This window comes from Micropterus dolomieu, linkage group LG07 (assembly GCF_021292245.1).
Source record: "Micropterus dolomieu isolate WLL.071019.BEF.003 ecotype Adirondacks linkage group LG07, ASM2129224v1, whole genome shotgun sequence".
Lineage (NCBI taxonomy): Eukaryota > Metazoa > Chordata > Actinopteri > Centrarchiformes > Centrarchidae > Micropterus > Micropterus dolomieu.
This window is the reverse complement of record NC_060156.1, coordinates 17571331-17589465: the sequence shown is the minus strand read 5'-3', so window position 1 is coordinate 17589465 and position 18135 is coordinate 17571331. Positions and strand designations below refer to the sequence as shown.

Here is an 18135-nt window from a genome sequence, read left to right as displayed (position 1 = left end):
CGGGGGCAGAACAAACCCCCCCCAATAAACTTCAGTGTTTCCCCTAGGATGGAGGTGTAGCAGTGGAGGTGAAGCAACATTTTTGTCTGAATATAAAACCCCAACACAACATGTTTCAGCAACATTGCTCTTGTGTCCATGAGCATGCGATGCACCTTAGAATAGCTTAAAACTGCAGTGTTTTCCCGGTTTAATATGAGCTTTAGATGAATGTATGTAAATTGTATGTTTTCCAATGAAAAATATGTAATTTCACATCATATTGGGACATTATTTTCACCATATCTCTGAACAAATAGTTGGAAAAGCTATAGCAGATAATAAATAAACACCCAAAGATCAGTCTACTGGAGGTACATTTAGATCTGCAGAAAGTGATTTGGTTGGTTCTGTTGCTCCACAGTGATTTTACATTGATGGCACAGCATGTTTTGGGCATCACCCCTAAGACTTAACGGCAGGAAAACCCTGTTAATATGACCTCAGAATCATTATAGATAGGACTGTTCATGTTTGCCTTTTGTGTCTTCATTTTACAGCTTCTGACATTTGTAGACATTAATATAAAAAATAGGAAACATGAGAAACCTCCTTCCTTCTGAGGTGCATTTTATTTGCACATTAAAATCCAAAAAGAAACGTCTCCTCATTAGCTTAAAATGACTAGTTTGCATCACTAATTAGCTTTACTAACCTCAGCTCCTCCATGAAAAATAATTGAATCAGTCTGTACAGGACAGAGCTGCAGGCTGTGTCAGTTTAGTCCAAGTTTGTACCTGATGTTCTCAACATTGGACAAGTAGGCAGTAATAAAATACAGCTTCCAGTTACTTTATATAAATTGAGCTAATGTTAAGTTACATAGCAGCTATGTAGCTGCTGTAGAAGCTTTCCTGCTCAGCTGCGCAGTCTGAAGGGGAGGGGAGATGTTAGCTAACTTAGCGCTAACCGGCTTCACTTTTCCAGCAGGTGTAACAGACACCGTACATTTACTGCCAGAATATTTTCCGCCATTCGCGTTCACCGTCACTTTCTGCCGCTCGGACAATCAAACACTCGCTACACACCTCCTGATTCAGACTTACGCTGCTCTTATTGAAAAGTCATTGAATTATTGTTGACTGGGAGATTGAACACCATCTGTCATGTATGTTCTACATAGAAAGAGGAGAGGAAGTGAGCAGAGCATTGAGTGCTGCCGTGCTCGCACAGTGTGCGAGTGAAAATATTTGTAGCGCATAGTTTAAAGATCGTGGGAAATTTTAGTAGTGGCGGTCGTGATTCAGCAGCGGCGCACCGCCACTTCTGAATGCATATAGGGGAAACACTGGGTGTCTAGTAGCTCTGGAGGGAACAGACATGCCATCCCTGAGTGTGTGCAGTAGGTTGTGTTGTGAGTCAGTGCTGTAACAGTGGACTGGTGGCAGTGATTAAGGAGTATCGCATCATAGGCTGGACGATCATCCATTCTGTTGTCAGGTCAATGCAGGAGGAGGCTTTGTGGAACTGACGGATCGATTTGCTGACAGGCAGACATTACATGTTTCTAATTATTACTACAATCATCCATCAAGCTGAGGATTTCGTGTTTGTGTGTAAACTATGAAGGACACTATATGGACAAAGCAAAAGGTGGACAGAATGAGTGAAACGAATATCTTTCTAATAAAGCTCTTTACATTAGTGGTGCTGCATCAGTTACAACAGCTGACCACTAGAGAGCACTTTGGAGACGTCTGTGAAGCTGCCAGACGTTAACAGTCAGTGTGATCATTTATGTCAGTGCTGTCACTGTGTTGTAAAAGTGACTTCTGCCAGAAACGCTTTGATGGTCGTGGGCAATTGATGTAACTGTCTACAAAATTATGTTGTGTGTACATGAGTTGGAAGTCATTCTCAGTGAGCTACATTGTCCCTTTTATGTAGTTTTTCTTTTCGAAGTTGTCTCCAGGAAATAAGACTAGCAATTCTGAAGGACAGTGTTGACAACATCAAGACATCTCTGTTTGTCCTAGTTTGCATTTATCTGAAGAACTCTGTGGTTGGATGTCAAACTTCAAATACCAAAAATATATTGCTTGATTTCAATTAACATTTACTGTAAATGTTTGTGTATCATACTGAACTCTTATCTTATTGGAATAATATTTAAAGAAAAACACACCCAGCTTTAGTTTTAATATATTCCTGTGTGTTGTCTTAATTAGTGGTTGCCTCAAGATCCGTTCATTACCTGCTTCAAGTAGCTTGCTCTGTGGTTTGCTTTTTCAGATACTCATGATGCAGTTTTGCGGTTCAACGCTGCACCTACAGAGCGGTACGAGAGAGACGTGGGGAGCAAAACCACTATCCGCATCATCAACTCACAGGTGAGTGAGTCTGTCCTTGTATAGTGAATCATTAATAGATGTATATCTTCTGAGAGCTGTGTCACTCGCACTGAAACAAATATATAACACGTGGAGTGGTGCATGATGAAAATTGAAATGAGTTATCACTTCGAACCCCCCTTATTTTTATTTATTTTTTATTAAATACATGCAGTGAATGTTGTGTTATTGATGGCTGGTTAGTATTATAGGATTCTCTCTAATATATAATATGCTTTAGAACAAATATGCTTATTTGAGGATAGTTTGTTTCTAACCTTAATGATACTTGTAGTGCAGTCTAGAACTAGATCAGAGCTTGATCTAGACAAGAACTAAAATCAGAGCTTAAGAATTAGGGCTGAATGGTTTTGAAAAAAATATCTTAAGTGCAATTATCATGACTGATATTGCAATTACCATATGATTTGCAATTTTTTCTTAAGTCCGTGTAATATGATGTGTAGGCCAAGACATCTCAGCAGCATGACGATGCTTCATTTACAAATCCTATTTTGACACATCATGCCTTAACAAATATCGCACCTCCTGCAAATAGAAAATTGCTCGAGGTCATAGTTGTTGTGTTGGAGATCAGACTCTTCAAAGACAGTAAATGACCTTCTGTTTTAATACACAAAACTAGGAAAATGTCTCATCTGTCAGCCCAAAGCTGAACTATCGTTGTTAAATTAATTCTGTTGCAGGTGGTCAAATTGATATTTTTGTGTTTACAACTGATGAAATTATTGTGTAATGTGAAAGGTGTTGCTTGTAGTGACAAAGCCAGAAATAATTATCACCTGAGTCCAAAGTTCTCCTCAGCTCTGGAAACAGGGGAAACGGTTAGCCTGTGTTTATTGGTGAGCCAAGCTAGCCGTTTCCCCTGTTTCCAGTCTTTATGCTAACCTAAGCTAATTGAGTGATGCAGGCAGTGGGAAGCGCATTTCCCTCAAATGTTGAACTAATTCTTTAAAGTGATTTTGGCTTTGATGCACTGATTCAGATTGGTAAAGTAATTGCTAATGCACTGTTTGGCTTGAGGATCAAATGCATACAATTTTGTTTTAATTTTCCACTGCATTATTTACCTTTACAGATTTTGGCCAATCCTCAGCATCGATTCAACACAAGCTCAATCTACAAGAATATCACTCTGGTGGCCTGGGACCCTGCACCTTACACTGTCGACTTACAAGAGGTAGGTTTTTTGTATCAATTGTCCTTTTGCTCACAGGAACCATATAACCAATTCATTAAGCTGTCTGTAGCCTGCCACTGTTGTTACCTCTGTTGACTTTAAAAGACAATTAAACAGTTTCAATGAATCCACAATGAATGGACAGAAAACATTAATAGATCTAATTATGTACATGTAGCCAGAAATATGCATAGAAATTCATGTTAGCACATGTTTCCGAAAGCATGTTTTTATTGTGACCTCCTCTCTTCACCCTTTCTTCTTTGTGTTACCTTTTTATAATTGACATTCAGGGAATTGTCTGCTGCCACAATCAATACGATCCTAGACTTCTGTGAGAGCTAAAGTGTTCAGGTTAATAACCTAAGAAACATACTTTGCTATTAAAATTGATTTGCATGCTACATGCATCTTTTGTTTTCACAGGCTAATAACACAACCCATGTCCTTCCAAATGAACAGTGACTAGTTTTCAGGGTTTAACCTTTAGTTCTCTGTAGGGAGCAATAGTTGTCATTGAATGATGTGACAAGGCTACACTAACATTTTCCAGGGTGCTCACACAAAGTAATGCTGCTAGGTGGAGGTGAATCTTTTATTTTGCATTACTGAAGCAGCTAATTTAAGAAACAAAAGGCAGCTTCTTTACCACAGCTAAAAGGGACACAAAAAAGTAAAGGTAAGGCTCTCTGAAAGACAGTGATGGGATTTTTATAAAGGACATGGTGTGCTTTACTGACACCTGACCTGTTCTATACAATCCAGTTACCTATTTTTCCTACAACTAATGCCAGTAAGTATCCTGAGTAAATGCCAACAAAATACTGATTGTAGTGAACTGTCTCTTACAGCCTGTGGTGCCTCATGGTCAGTCTCTGGAAGCTTTACTTCCAATTTTCATATCGTCACCATCCCATTAGTTTGTGTTTATTGGCCAAATGATTAAAAAGTACCCAAATGAAAATGTATGTTTTACTGTTGCTGACAGCATTTGTTATTTCAATAAAGGGAAACGGAAAATATGTGTTTTATATTTCAAATAAATATCTAGTCAATTTCAGTACAGTATACTGTTTACAGGTTGCATTTCTGGGCATGAAACAATTCATCAATTAATCAAATAGTTGACTGACAGAAAATTAACGGCAGCATTCTTCCAGGATCTCAAACTTCGTGCTTTTCTTTGTTTTCTATGATAGTAATCTGAATATTGTATTGCTGGTCAGATAAAACAAGCAATTTGAATACCTCCTCTAGTGTTATGTGAAATTGTAATGGCCATTTCCCACAGTTTTCTGATAATTGTGATCTAACATATTATATGAGGAAAGTGTACTAAATTAATCATAGTGGAGTATATAGTGCATGATGTATGTATTTGGTATCATAACGTATTGTAGGTAATTGGTGCTTAATTTTTAGTCATAATTTGAGTCAGTTATTAGGGATCTGTGGAAAAGCCCAGCACTTCATCAGGCTCTCTTTGCTTTATAAAAAAGCTGCTCTGCTGTGACAACAGTCTGTACTGTATAAGAAAGATAAATTATACGATGCCGTGTTTCTTCAACTGACCTTCATTTCCAAGTGACACACTGATTACATCATTGTGCATGTAGTTTGATCCATTGTACTGAACAAGACAGAGCTATAGAATAAAATAAACTTGATTATAAAGACGGTGGACACAACACAGTAAAAGTGTTCATTATGCCCTTCTTGAACATCATCGCGGTTTTCGCAAATTCATAATAGACGTGGTGTTCAGTGTCATTAATGATAGACAGAGCTTCTCTGTTTAGAGCAGCTGCTTCTGCAATTGTAGCCTACTTGTTATTTATTTGCCACAGTCAGGTTCTCACATCAGACTGACATGTTAAACAAAACGATGCTCCGTCACGCTGATACAATCTTTCCTAAATATTTTGATGGACTCCCTCTTGCATAATAAGTCAAACAAAATGATATGTGGTAATTACAACGAACTAAAACGCAGTTAATGCAATATACCAAAACAATGTTGGTTGTTTTGGTATATTGCATTTAGTTCTATATTTTTTCTAATGCATACCATGTATATTCCACATTATTTATCTCACAGTGTAACACAAAAAACAAGAGAAAAGTTTAAATAAAACATTACTCCCAACTGAACAAATAAACTGAACCACATGTAGGGCAGAGCCACATGTACTGCACAACCACACAGCCTAAAGTGGTGGTGAGAAATGTTCTACCTAGACTGGAGGCTTTTTATGGCTCTCTTTGAAGAGAAGTCACTTCAAGATATGTTCATATTCAGTAGCCATAATAGCATCCTGCGTCTGTCTGTCTGTCCGTCTGTCATGTGTTTTCAATACTTAACCTTTGCAAAAAGGAACATTCTACATATCGGTTACTGACAGGAAGTTCTCAAAGACAATGCACATCTTGACTGTTGTTTTGTTTTTTTCTGATGAAAGCATGCTTGCTCAGTCAGGTCTGAGGATAGATCTGAAGAGTAGCACTTCTTTATAAAGATGAAAGAAAGATGTTTTTCAGAATCAGAGGGAGAGTAGCAGGAGTGTTTTCTGTCAATTAAAACACCATTTCTAGCTTGCATTTTTAACCCCTTTTTTTCTCTTTACATTTACTTTGCCAATGTGAGGACTGTGTCATCACAGTGAACCTTTTGTTGTGTCCCAGCAAGCGACTGTCTAGATAACAAAATGCCTGAATAAGCACATAATTATACTACATTTGTATTTACATGTAGGCCCCATATAAACATCATTTAACACACCAACCACTTAAAAATATCTGAAAGATCCCCATGTTTTAAGATGTATAAAATAATCTGCTTTGAATAATAATTGGTTTTGGAAATGGTATTTCAACAAAAAAATACATTTCTTAAAATTACATCTGCTCCTACTCCCTCTTTTGGGGGGAAAAAAAAATCCAAAGTATGACTTTGCCAATATCTCCTGGACAAAAGATGTCTCCTACTTTACTGAAATGTCCCTAAACTGGGCGTTTTCAGGTTTTTACATCACACTTTGCAGTTGCACTGAACCATGATTAGTTTCCGAACGATTTATGATGTCAGAATTTCTTGTACGTACACATCTTATGTACCTACCTACCTTATACATAGATTTTAGGTGAGCACAGAGTAACTTTCCCTCCTGCAGCAGATGAATGGACAGACTTCTAGTGTCAAACTCTGCAAATACATAATTCTGCACAGTGACGGGCAAACATCAAAGTGACGTAATGAGAAGCAAAACACATTTTTAAGTGGGCGCACACCCCATTCCCACAGCCTTTGTGGCAATGTGTTGTGAAGGTGATGTGGAGAGGGATCTAAACCTGACAAACATATTGATCTTGCCATTTGAAACTGTAACCCCGTAACTCCTTTCTTTGTCAGTGGTATGATACTCCGGACTACAACCTTTTTGGTCCGTACGTGGAGCACCGCAAGCTCCATCCTGACCAGCCCTTCTACATCCTTCACCCCAGCTATGTGTGGCGACTTTGGGATGTGATTCAGAGCAACACTCATGAGAATATCCAGCCTAATCCTCCCTCATCTGGCTTCATAGGCAAGTACACACACGTACTGTACATGGATATATTAAGCTGGTATGCATGCAGTGTATGCAGCTGCCTCTGTACTCTTTATCGGTACATTTCCTCGCCTCCTCCTGGAGCACATATAGATGCAAAGACACGCACGCTAAGATATTAAATTCTTATCTTCGCAGTGACATTACCAGCCTGCATATCTGTGCAGGGGTTGGCGGGGATGTAACAACAATAAGCACTCCAGCATGTCCGTATGCCCTTCATGTCTGTTTCTTCCTTCTCTAATTTTCAGACACTTAATTATGCTTTTCCCTCATACAGCCGTAGTTCATAAAAATACAATTATGGCAAGATTTGTTTTCCTTTGAGCGACAGAAAATTGTTCTTATGGTCGATACTCAGTATCTAGTGATATTTTCACTGCTGATATTGAATGTCCTCTGGAATCACTGTTCATTGTCTTGGAGCAATGCTAGGTTGTCAGTATGTTTGATGCTGAAGACACAACAAGCGAAGTAAGCCTTTGAGTTTTAGTTTCTGTATTCCTCCTTTCACTTGTTCTTAAATAAAAGTGGCAACAAACAAAAAAACCTATTGAATCGTAAGGTGTCACTGACTGCATCTTGAATAATTAAATTGTAAGCATGTTCCTTGCAGAGTCTTTAATCAAGCACAAACGTAATTAATATATATGTGAGACCATCTTTTTTTATTGTTAATTGCATAATCTGCTTAATCAAAATAATTAGCTTCTATCTCACCCATATCTGAGTTATAAAGGAGTGCAAATGTACATTCACCCGCCAATGCTAGATTTTTTTCTTTCGGAGGAAATGAAAAAGAAAAAATGCAAGTGGGTGTGAATTACTCCTTCTTTTCAGGTGACATGGCTACGTATTAAATAGAGGTTGCTATGTAATTTTTGTCTTTAAGAAAAGCAATCATTATGGCTGTACGAGGGAGGAGATGCACTGTTGGTACAGACGCCAGGGAGGGTTTTTTCTTCTTTCCAAAAGAGGAGTGAATTCTGGCACTATCACAAATTGAGCTTTGTCTACCAAAACACATCATTTGACTTGAAGATTAGTGTCACATTTTAAATGATGTTACATATAAATAGATGTGCAGTTAATGGTGATATGCTACATTCTTTATAAAAATAAATCTTACATAGTGAGTAATTCATCCTTTTCAGTATGAACAAAAAATGATGGATGCACAGTTGCACGCCGTTTTATAACATCATGTCACGTGCATGTTTTCAACCATCTCATGAATTAATTGTTGTCCAAGTTCAAATCTCAGCATTTCTTCAGCATCACTTAAAAGAAAGACAGGTGCAGCTGTTCATGATGATGATCTTTAGAAAAGGGTAAGAAATCCATTGACAGTAATATCATATCGTATCCGAGCCTCACATAACACTTTTAGAAAATTTACTTTTTTTCCTGTTTATTTTGTTTTCATACGATTTTCGCAAGAACCTTTAGCCTCTTTTGAAACATGACAATGCAATGATTCTCTTCCTCAGCAATGATATTTAATTAAAACCAACAATAAGTACAATAAAATGGGTAAAAGCAGGTGAAATATGAGCCATTTGGCATCCCGTATTCCATTCCATGAGCTCCCCTTCTCTTAACTTGTCAGGGGTGTAATCACCACAACTCAATGCGGCTCCTAGTTAGACCAGTTACTCCTAGATGGGGGTTGAGCTCTTTAATTTAATGCAGGTGTAAGTAACTCTTTGTCTGTCCATGATTTGTGATAAATGTGAAATTTAATTTATAAAGCAGCATGCGAAAATCATGCAATACCATAAGTAACTATATCAAAAAGGATCACTAACACAGAAATGAATAAAAATAAATGCCTACCATGCAGACCAAAATTAATTATTATTATTATTATTATTATATACAAGTTGAAATTTAAATTTAAGATAGGATTTGTTAGATTCTGCAACATTTACAGTCAGAGCAGCGCAGATGCTCAAAGAGGAGGAAAATACAGAATATATCGATCCACTTAGACACTGATAGATGAAGCACAAATATATGACTGACTAGCTTTAACGTTTACAGCAGCACAATGACAAACTGACTGAACAGCAACAGAAAAGAGGCACCAGGATTTAGTTTTGTAGAAAAGAGCCTAAATTTTAAAAAGGAATTCAGCCAACAAATAACATGTAATATGAGACAGTTTTCTAAAAAAAACTATTTCAACCTGATTCCAATGTAATTAAGATAGATGGATTAAGATAATGTGCTTTGTAGATGATAACATTTCCTGTACATATAAATATACATATAGCACATATAAAACAAGGGTTAAGTACACACTACATGGCCAAAAGTAGATCTCCTCATGTTGTGTATTTTTGTGCTCCTCATTTCCAGTTAAGGGAGACCCCACATTGTGGCCGAAGGAGAGAAATTGCTTGCTAGCAGGTTCCAAAACCTTCTGGAAAGCCTGAAACCAGAAAAGTGTTTAAATGCTCACCAATCACACATGGGTGTAACGTTCAGGAGTCCGTAGACCTTTGGCCATGTAGTGTTTCTTAAACACTTCTACTGCACAAAAAAAAGACTCCTTTCTGCACACGCAAGGTCACACATAAACTACATTTACTTTAGTTCACATTGAGCTGCTACATCATGACTGTGTTTCCTGTCTGGTTATGTTGAGAATATCCAGGCTCAGGTTGTGACCCCGGTGGGGGGGAGAGTTGTGTGCCTCGTGGCTGGGGTGCTGCAGCACTGGTTGAGAGCATCAGTGGAGATCTGGGCGGTGCAGGCCACTGTGTTGTTGTGGACTCTACGGTTCAGCTGGATTACCGTGGTCTTGGAGGGCATTGAGATGTTGCCATTCTCCGCTGACCAGTGATCACAGTGAAACAGAATCAGGAAACACCTGTAGAACTGAGAAAAAGATGGAGGGAAAGATAATGGATTGCGCAACATACCAGCTCAAATGGAGAATTCCTGGAATCCTCAGGTGGATTGACCTTAGTTTCATGCTCTCAGAGAGACTCTCTGTACGGTCTGTTCAGAGTATCATAAGAAATCATGCTTTAGTGCACTTTCATGTCCTCACAGTCAACAGGTACATTAGTGCTGCTTGAGTGGAGGAAATGGTTCTGTAATGAATTTTTGTGCTGGCAGAGAAGGTGGCGTCTAACACTAGTGGGTAGTTTGAACTTTGAGGTCATTCAGCACTTTAGTTGGAAAGGTCTGGGAGCTACTCTTTGAAATTTAAGTGCTTGCTCTGTGTTTCCTGAATACTGCGAGGGAATGAGTCATGATTGCTGTACAACTCAAGCCATTGCTTGCACACTTTTTGATGCTTAGCCTACTTGGCCATCGTTTTAGCACTATTGTGCTGATTGTGATTGTCTATATAATTGTACATTTGTAGAAAGCAGTGTAAAATAAGTAGAAAATTCTTCAAATTGTGCAAATGAAGTGAAATTTATTAGTAGAAACATGTCTTGACTGCCATTTTAATGAAAAAACATGTTTCTGTTGGTTTTGTAGGTCTGTGTTGTAAAGGCTAATAAAACTTACCATAAACTGGTCTAATGCAGCTGATGAGATTGTATTTACAATTAATTGGTATGTTTAATTCTGAGAAAATAAGGTCAAAAAAGGACAATGTAGACGGTCAAACTTCTGGATCTTAAGAAAACAATACAAAGCCAAGTGGCTTACAAACATATTATAGAGAAAAGGCTGTACAGTAAAGTAATTCAACACTTACGCTTACATATTGTGTAGGAAGGATTTGGTTGATTATTTGAGGTGATTGTGATTGTGGTGGAGAGCAGCAAAGGAGGAGGAGGTTGCGAGCAGAATAACAATCATCACAGTGAAAATGATAAACAGAAATCGGCAGCAGTCTACAAAGCAAGGTTGAGTGAAAAACGACAAAAGGTAATGCATGTGGGAGCTGACTGCTCTTCGTGTTGCCAACATCTCAGTGTATGACAGATACCAGACTGCGCATGCTGAGGCAGGCAAACTTACTGTCTTCATATATTATGTATTTATTTCTTTATCTAAAGGAGCGTTTTGCTGTGCACCATGCTTTTTTTTCAGCACAGCTGAAGAGTAACTTTTATATTTTTTAACCTGGACCGTATTTCCTATGTTTTTGTGTCTGTGTGACAAATTGAGACAATTTTTAAAATTGGTCGTGTTTTGAGCAAGCGTGCTGCAGTCGGCAGCAGCGAGACAGGGCTACAACATAATCTTTGCACGATGTCACAGTACGTCTACTAAAGTGCTTGTTTGTACCAATGACAGGGTGAGATAGTTGACTGTCTGACAACATAATGAAAAGGACCTTTTTTTTAAAAAAAAAAGTAAAATTCTTTGTGTTTAGCTTGAGACTATATTGCTTTTGTCAAAGTCACTAGAGTCCCTTGACAAAAATAGTAATTTTACCTCCCTGGTCTACAACTGTCTTTAAGGTTAGTTTGTGTTATTGCGTGACTTTGGTGTTTTTAACCCTTTAAAACACAAATGTCGCACAATAACACAAACAAAAACAACAAAGTCAGACAATAACACAAAGAAACTGACCAGAATCTCCTGTGTTCTGCAAGGTAAAATTACTATTTTCATTAATGGAGTCTGGTGGCTTTGGGTCCAGGTTCAGAAGTTAGCCTTTAAATGCAGTGCTCGATTTGTGACACTGTGTAGAAATTTTATGATAAATGCTTTTCCCAAAGGAGCACGTGCATTGGATTACTTTTTTACGACCACACCTATTCAGATTTCCCCAACTGAGAGTGCATATTAGTATCAGTTAATACTACCCTGTATGAGGAGTGTTAAGTGTGAAGGAAATTCTTGTGAGCTAGTCAACTCTTAAGGAAGGTTTCAGGATGTCTTAAGCAGAAGTATTTATTGAAGCCCAGCCAGGGAAACTGCCAACAGCAGTACGGAGTGAAAACACAGTGGTAGTACCAAACCAAATCTGAAGACCACAATATGTATCCCTTTGCTGTGCCACAGAGTCTAGATGTATTGCATACAAGGTCATTCTCTACTAACCTAAATATGTGTAGCCCCCCTACTGGATGTTAGACTCCAATGCATTAACCAAGTCCTGTTTGAGGTTACATGTATTGCATTCTAAGTGCATACAGTCAGTCTGTAAATTGTAAGACAGTACACCATATCTCCTTTCCAAGGCTGCTTAGACGACGACTCATTCCTAATCTTACCAGCTCACACACACACACACACACACACACACACACACACACACACACACACACACACACACACACACACACACACACACACACACACACAGAAAGATGTGTAACGTGTATGGCCCATACCTTACCCTCTATCCACATAGAGCTCCCTATGGAAAATTTCCTCACAGTAAGGTATGTGCATGTACAGTTAGCTGAAAAACAAATTTATACTTTGCAAGATCGTACCGTGCTAAATTAATTGACGTAAATTGCGGGGGGAAAAGTGTGTAGCCAATGCAGTACCTTAAAATAGACCAGGATCAGCTCAGAAAAAATGTCAGCTGGGATTGGCTCCAGCCCCCCGTGACCCTGTGAACAGGATAAGCGGTTGACGATGGATGGATGGATGAATATCCTTGAAGCTCTGGCAATATTGTTCTTCTGAAGTTAATGCCAATAATGCAAATTGAATTGATAGATTGACTGTTTTTCTAATTGGGGAAAATGGGCGTCAATGGTCACCACATCAGACAAGTTTGAATCGATGCACAGATATGGACAGCAATGTAGAAGTCTGGGAGCAGGCTACAGATTCCTGTTCAGGCTGTAAGATTATTGCTAGTTTGTTCTGTGGTAATTCATATCTGTCTGTCAAATACAATGCTACAGTCAGCAGCCTCTTAGCTTACGGGGGAAAAGCCAGCATGGCTCTTGCTGAAGGTAACCAGCACCAGCCTACCAGTACCTCTGAAGCTCATTAATTTCTAAAGACTAGATGATGTTGCCCGGCAACCAGAAATCACTGTGCCCTAGAAATAGTTTTGCCCTAACCCCTCGTTAAACTGCTACTTGTTTTTACACTTGAGTTTTATATGTTAAACAGAGATGATACAACATGTTATTTAGTGAGCTTTTTAGAGTTGCTGGGAGGTGGATTTTGTTACCTTTGGACAGAGTCAGGCTAGTAGTTTCCCCCTGTTTTCAGTCTACGCTATCCAGCTGCTGGCTGTAGCTTCGAAGGCGGATATGAGAATGTTTTTGACCTTCTCATCTCGCCAAGAAAACAAAACAGCGCATTTCCCAAAATTAAACCATGGTTATGCTGCGCGATCATGCGCAGTAGACGCTGGTGCCAACAGGAAGTAGCCCTGTAGTAGTATTTTATTGGTCCAAAACTGGCTTCACTGCTCTCCATTCAAATCAGCGGGGTGGCTTTGTCCAGTAATACACTGTCTATGCTTAAGGGCACATGAACACACACTCGTGTCGGAAAAATGACTTCACAACACAGCAAATGGGACCAACCAAGGAGCATGTGAATGCACTGTGAGCCACTGGTTGCAATTTGCAACCGTCACCACTAGATGCCACTAAAACGTACACACTGAACCTTTAAAGTAATTTAGAATACATTTTTAAATAAGAATATCTGAATGAATCTCTCTCTCTCTCTCTCTCTCGCGCCATTGCAGGCATCCTCCTGATGATGGCGCTGTGCGAGAAGGTGCATGTATATGAGTACATCCCCTCCATGAGGCAGACAGACCTGTGCCACTACCATGAGCGTTATTACGATGCTGCCTGTACACTGGGTGCTTACCATCCCCTGCTGTATGAGAAGAGCCTGATCCAGCGGCTCAACGTGGGACCCGAGGGGGACCTCAGAAGGAAGGGACGGGTCACTATTCCAGGCTTCAGCACCGTCAACTGTGACATTTGAGATATGAAGACTGACCCTCAGAGCCCGAACATACACACACGCTGCGGCCGTTTCTGGCTGACTAAGGGAGAGGTGCAATAAAGCCACAGGAGACAAGGAGGCTGGAGCTTACATGTTTCAAATTAGATCCATGAAGAACCTAAGCCATAGCCCTCCAGGGAGGGCTTAACATGGAGGCTTCTGAAATAACTTGTCTTCATTAATATGGTTTACTAGACCAGAGACTGGCAGGAAGAGTCTCCAAGATATAGAAAAGACATTTCTCTCTGCTTTAGCTGAGCCATGTTAGCTATGGAGCTAACTAGGGTAGCAACAATGTTTTTAGGTAGACAAGTGAATTTTCAATAACTCGGTGTATTTCAGTGTTGTAAACTCTGTGTTTTTCAATAGTATGGGTGGTTCTCCACTTATAGGAAATGCCACTGTTTATAACGGTGGATATCTCGGATTTTGTTTTTTACTAGGTAAAAGGGTTGTGAATAAGCAAAGAAGTCATCCACGCTGAATGTCATAAATGCAGCATATACACAAATTCACACAAACGCATAGAGCAGCGGTGTGAAAAACCATTTCGATTGAGCTGTCACAGCAGTCACATTACTGTACATTTCATCGCTTTGCAGCAGGCATTCCAGTTCGACATTCCTCTATCTTCTTGTGAAACCAGAAGTTGTGCTTTGTGTTGCCATGAGGAGTTTATTTCACACAACTGATGTTGTTAAGCTTGATACTCTTCTGTGCATGCCAACTTGTGAGCTCACGACCACCAGTTTGTCGCACCTTGTTCACATGTTTAGAATGATTCCTCATTTAGTGTCAAGAAGCCTGTCTCTCATTTAAGAGCCCACAGGAAGGAAGGCACCGGTGGTCCTTTTTGGATTCATCTTACCTATAGTAAACTATTTTACGGATGGTGTAATTAAATCAAAGTAAATGGGGCCAAAATGGATCTTCAGAACAAACCGGTGCTCAGAACAGCCGTAACCCTGTGCCTGGTGGTCGACTGAACACTTCCCTCGGGTTGCCTTGTGACTGTTCAGGTACATGCAGTACATACTGCGGCAGGACTGCAGTAACGTGGAGTTAAAATTGTCGTGAGAGTTGTGGAGCAATTGATATTGCTAAAGTGAGCCGTATCAGGGGATTCTCAGCCCAGCCTTCATCAGACCCTGTTTTTAACGGTCAGCTTACTCTTTATTGAATGTAATTTTACCACTGCGTGTAACGGCCAAATCCTCCCTTGAACTCACTATTGCAGTATGGTCTGCATATGTGCAGGGTTATTTCTTTGTCATGTAACAGCATGAAGCTCATTTCCTACTATTATTTCCAACTATAAATATTTCCTGAATCCTCTGGTTTGTTGGTCTATACCCTAAGATGGGGGACTATTATAAAGGTATTTGAACCGGTAATCATCATACTTGCTTTGTCTCCAGCTAGGGTGATTTTTTTATGTTTACAGTCAGTCAGTGCCACATCTGCAGCTCTGGAGGTTTTTGTTCAGTGTCTAGAGGAGGATCGGTTGTGATTTTTGCTGCTGACATTCAGTCATATGACAGATGTTTATTGGTACGTGTGCTATTCTACGAAATGTTCTTGTGCCATTGGTTGTGGTATAAGATGTGAAAACTTTTTTTTGTTGAATTAGATGGCTCTGTATTAGTAGTGGTAGTATGTTTAAAAAAAATAAAAATAAAAAAATCTGGGGCTAAGCATTACTTGTTGAGTAGGGCTGGGTATCATCTAAAATGTGTCAGTACTATTGCAAACATGCACTGTGCTGATAACAAAATGATACATTTTTTAAAACCCTTTTTTTTTCTTTTTTTCTTTTTTTTTTTTTTTTACAAAACAAAAAATGTTTTATAGCTCAGGTAATACCTGATCTAATGAAAGAAACATGCAACAGACCAAGAATTTGGTGCCCATTTTCAATACTTGAGTCGGGGTGGGCGATATAGATCAAATTTGCTATGATTTTATATTGCAAAACTCGTATATTCGCGATACAGTAAATTTTCTCGAAATTCTGTTGAGAATCTACACTCAGTTGCCAGTTTATTAGGTAAACTTTGTTAAAGCCCTGCAATAAATTCATTCAAATAAATGGTAGTGGACAAAATATTAGAAACTTAGATGAATGCAGCACCACACACTGCAGCCAGCAAAATGATCATACAGTTGAATCAACATCTCTCTAACAGTTACCTCAAAAACAGACCACTCTAACCGTTATGAAGTTGTGATTTACTGCTCTTGCATTAGACTGCATTACTTTTAGCTAAGTGGTCCTAATAAGGTGGCAACTGAGTGTGTGTATAGTTGAAATAACCAGATGGGAAAGAATAATTCAGTGAATTACATACATGACAAAGGTACTTCATCACATTGATGCAAAATTCTGTAAATCTAATATTACCACAATGTAGTCCTCATTGATTTGCAAGCTCTCTCGGTATAAATTGTATAGAAATATCTCTTAACATTTGACAAATCGTCTCACATTATATGTATAGTTATATCGCCCAGCCCTACTACACAGTTTTTGAGATGCTATGGATGTGTTTAGCTTGGAATGAAAAAGAAAGTGAGGTTTGATACCCAGGTGGATTGTTTGGCATGTCATTAGAAGATTATTGGAACAAGGAACCCAGTAAAGTCAGCAACTGTTAGAGGACTGCAATCAAGGTTAAAAAAAAAAAGAAGAAGAAGAAGAAAGGAAGCGTTTTCTAAAACTTTGGAGATTATATCATTATTCATTTTAAATCATACAGGTTCTCAACTCTGCTGTCATGTTTTTAGATAATTATAAAATGTTTTATTGCTTGTGATTGTAACACACTGAAGGTGCAAAAACCCTGAACATTGTACATGTAAATTTTAATACCTTTTTGATTACTTTACAGTGCACAAAGCATGCAAATCAGGATCAGGGCTAAGAGTCTTTAAAGTGTCTGTGCTGTACTGTGCTGCAAGTAGACACCATTGTCATTAATGTTGTGAGAGGCGATTGTGCTATATATTTTTTTTTTTTTTTTGCTGGTGTTCTGCAGATTGTAGTGCATGCTTATGGACAGGGAAAATCACATCCAGCTGCGGTGCAGTTATTAGTAGTTCCCTGGGAGCACTTGATTAAGTGCCAAATTCCATTTTTTCTTATGTCTTAGCAGGGTTGGGTTGAGCACGGGATGAGAACTCAGAGTAATAGCAGGACTTTAAGGCGCTATTGCTTTTCTCTGGAATGCTTAAGGTGGAATTTAATTTAATGTTTAATCCTCTTCAAGACAACAATTTTATTGCCAGAATTAAATACAGGACATTGTGCCGACACGTTATTGTTGACCAGGGGTGAGATGAGAAAACATGTTTGAAGACATATTTATTTTACTTTCCCAGTCTGCCTCTTTCCCTCCTCTCTTTACTCTCAAGGCCTATTTTTCATGTCTTGTTTTTACTCTGTATTGTGGGAATTGCTGCACCACACTGCCTCTTAAGGATTGTTCAACATTTAAGTTTTTTTTTTTACATTTCCCTCCTGTTGGATTCCTAAAAAGAGGAAGAGAAAAAGAAGCATCCATGACTGAACCTAATAAGAGTGAAGATCCTGTTTTCACTCCCGACAACCTTAGGGTGTTCTTCTTGACTTTAATTTGTCATTAAATTCTCTTCTTATTACACTTGAATTGATATTTGTAGGATTTTGGTTGTAATTTGTCTTTTTTTTACTGTGTAAATAAAGCTGTTGTACCTGTCAAATTGTCCTTGTCATTTTCAAATGAGTCAACCACCCACGTTGCTCACTCACCTGTTTATTCATAAGTATGTAGATGAGAGGGTTAATGACAGTGCTGCTCTTAGCCAGTAGTGAGGGCACAACGCTGGCCACAGGACTAATGATGTTGGGCGGGCCGAATGTTGCCATCATTGCCACGACACCGTAAGGCATCCAGCACAATAGGTAGCAGGCCGCTGTGGTCAGAACCATGAACAGTATGTGGTACTCCCTCCTCCGGGCTGCTGTCTTTCTGATCTTACCCACCTGTGGATGAGATTCAGAGAGGGT

General features: G+C 39.0%; 1 protein-coding gene across 1 annotated transcript; it reads left to right on the top strand.

Annotated features, from left to right (window-relative positions):
- Window positions 1-1359: 1359 nt before the first annotated feature.
- On the top strand, window positions 1360-17824 carry LOC123974095 (beta-galactoside alpha-2,6-sialyltransferase 2-like). The gene is made up of 5 exons (XM_046054532.1): window positions 1360-1381; window positions 2272-2369; window positions 3469-3570; window positions 6980-7154; window positions 13822-17824. The coding sequence occupies exons 1-5, from the start codon at window positions 1360-1362 to the stop codon at window positions 14067-14069; spliced, it is 645 nt and encodes a 214-aa protein (XP_045910488.1). The 3' UTR covers window positions 14070-17824.
- The last annotated feature ends 311 nt before the right edge of the window (window positions 17825-18135 follow it).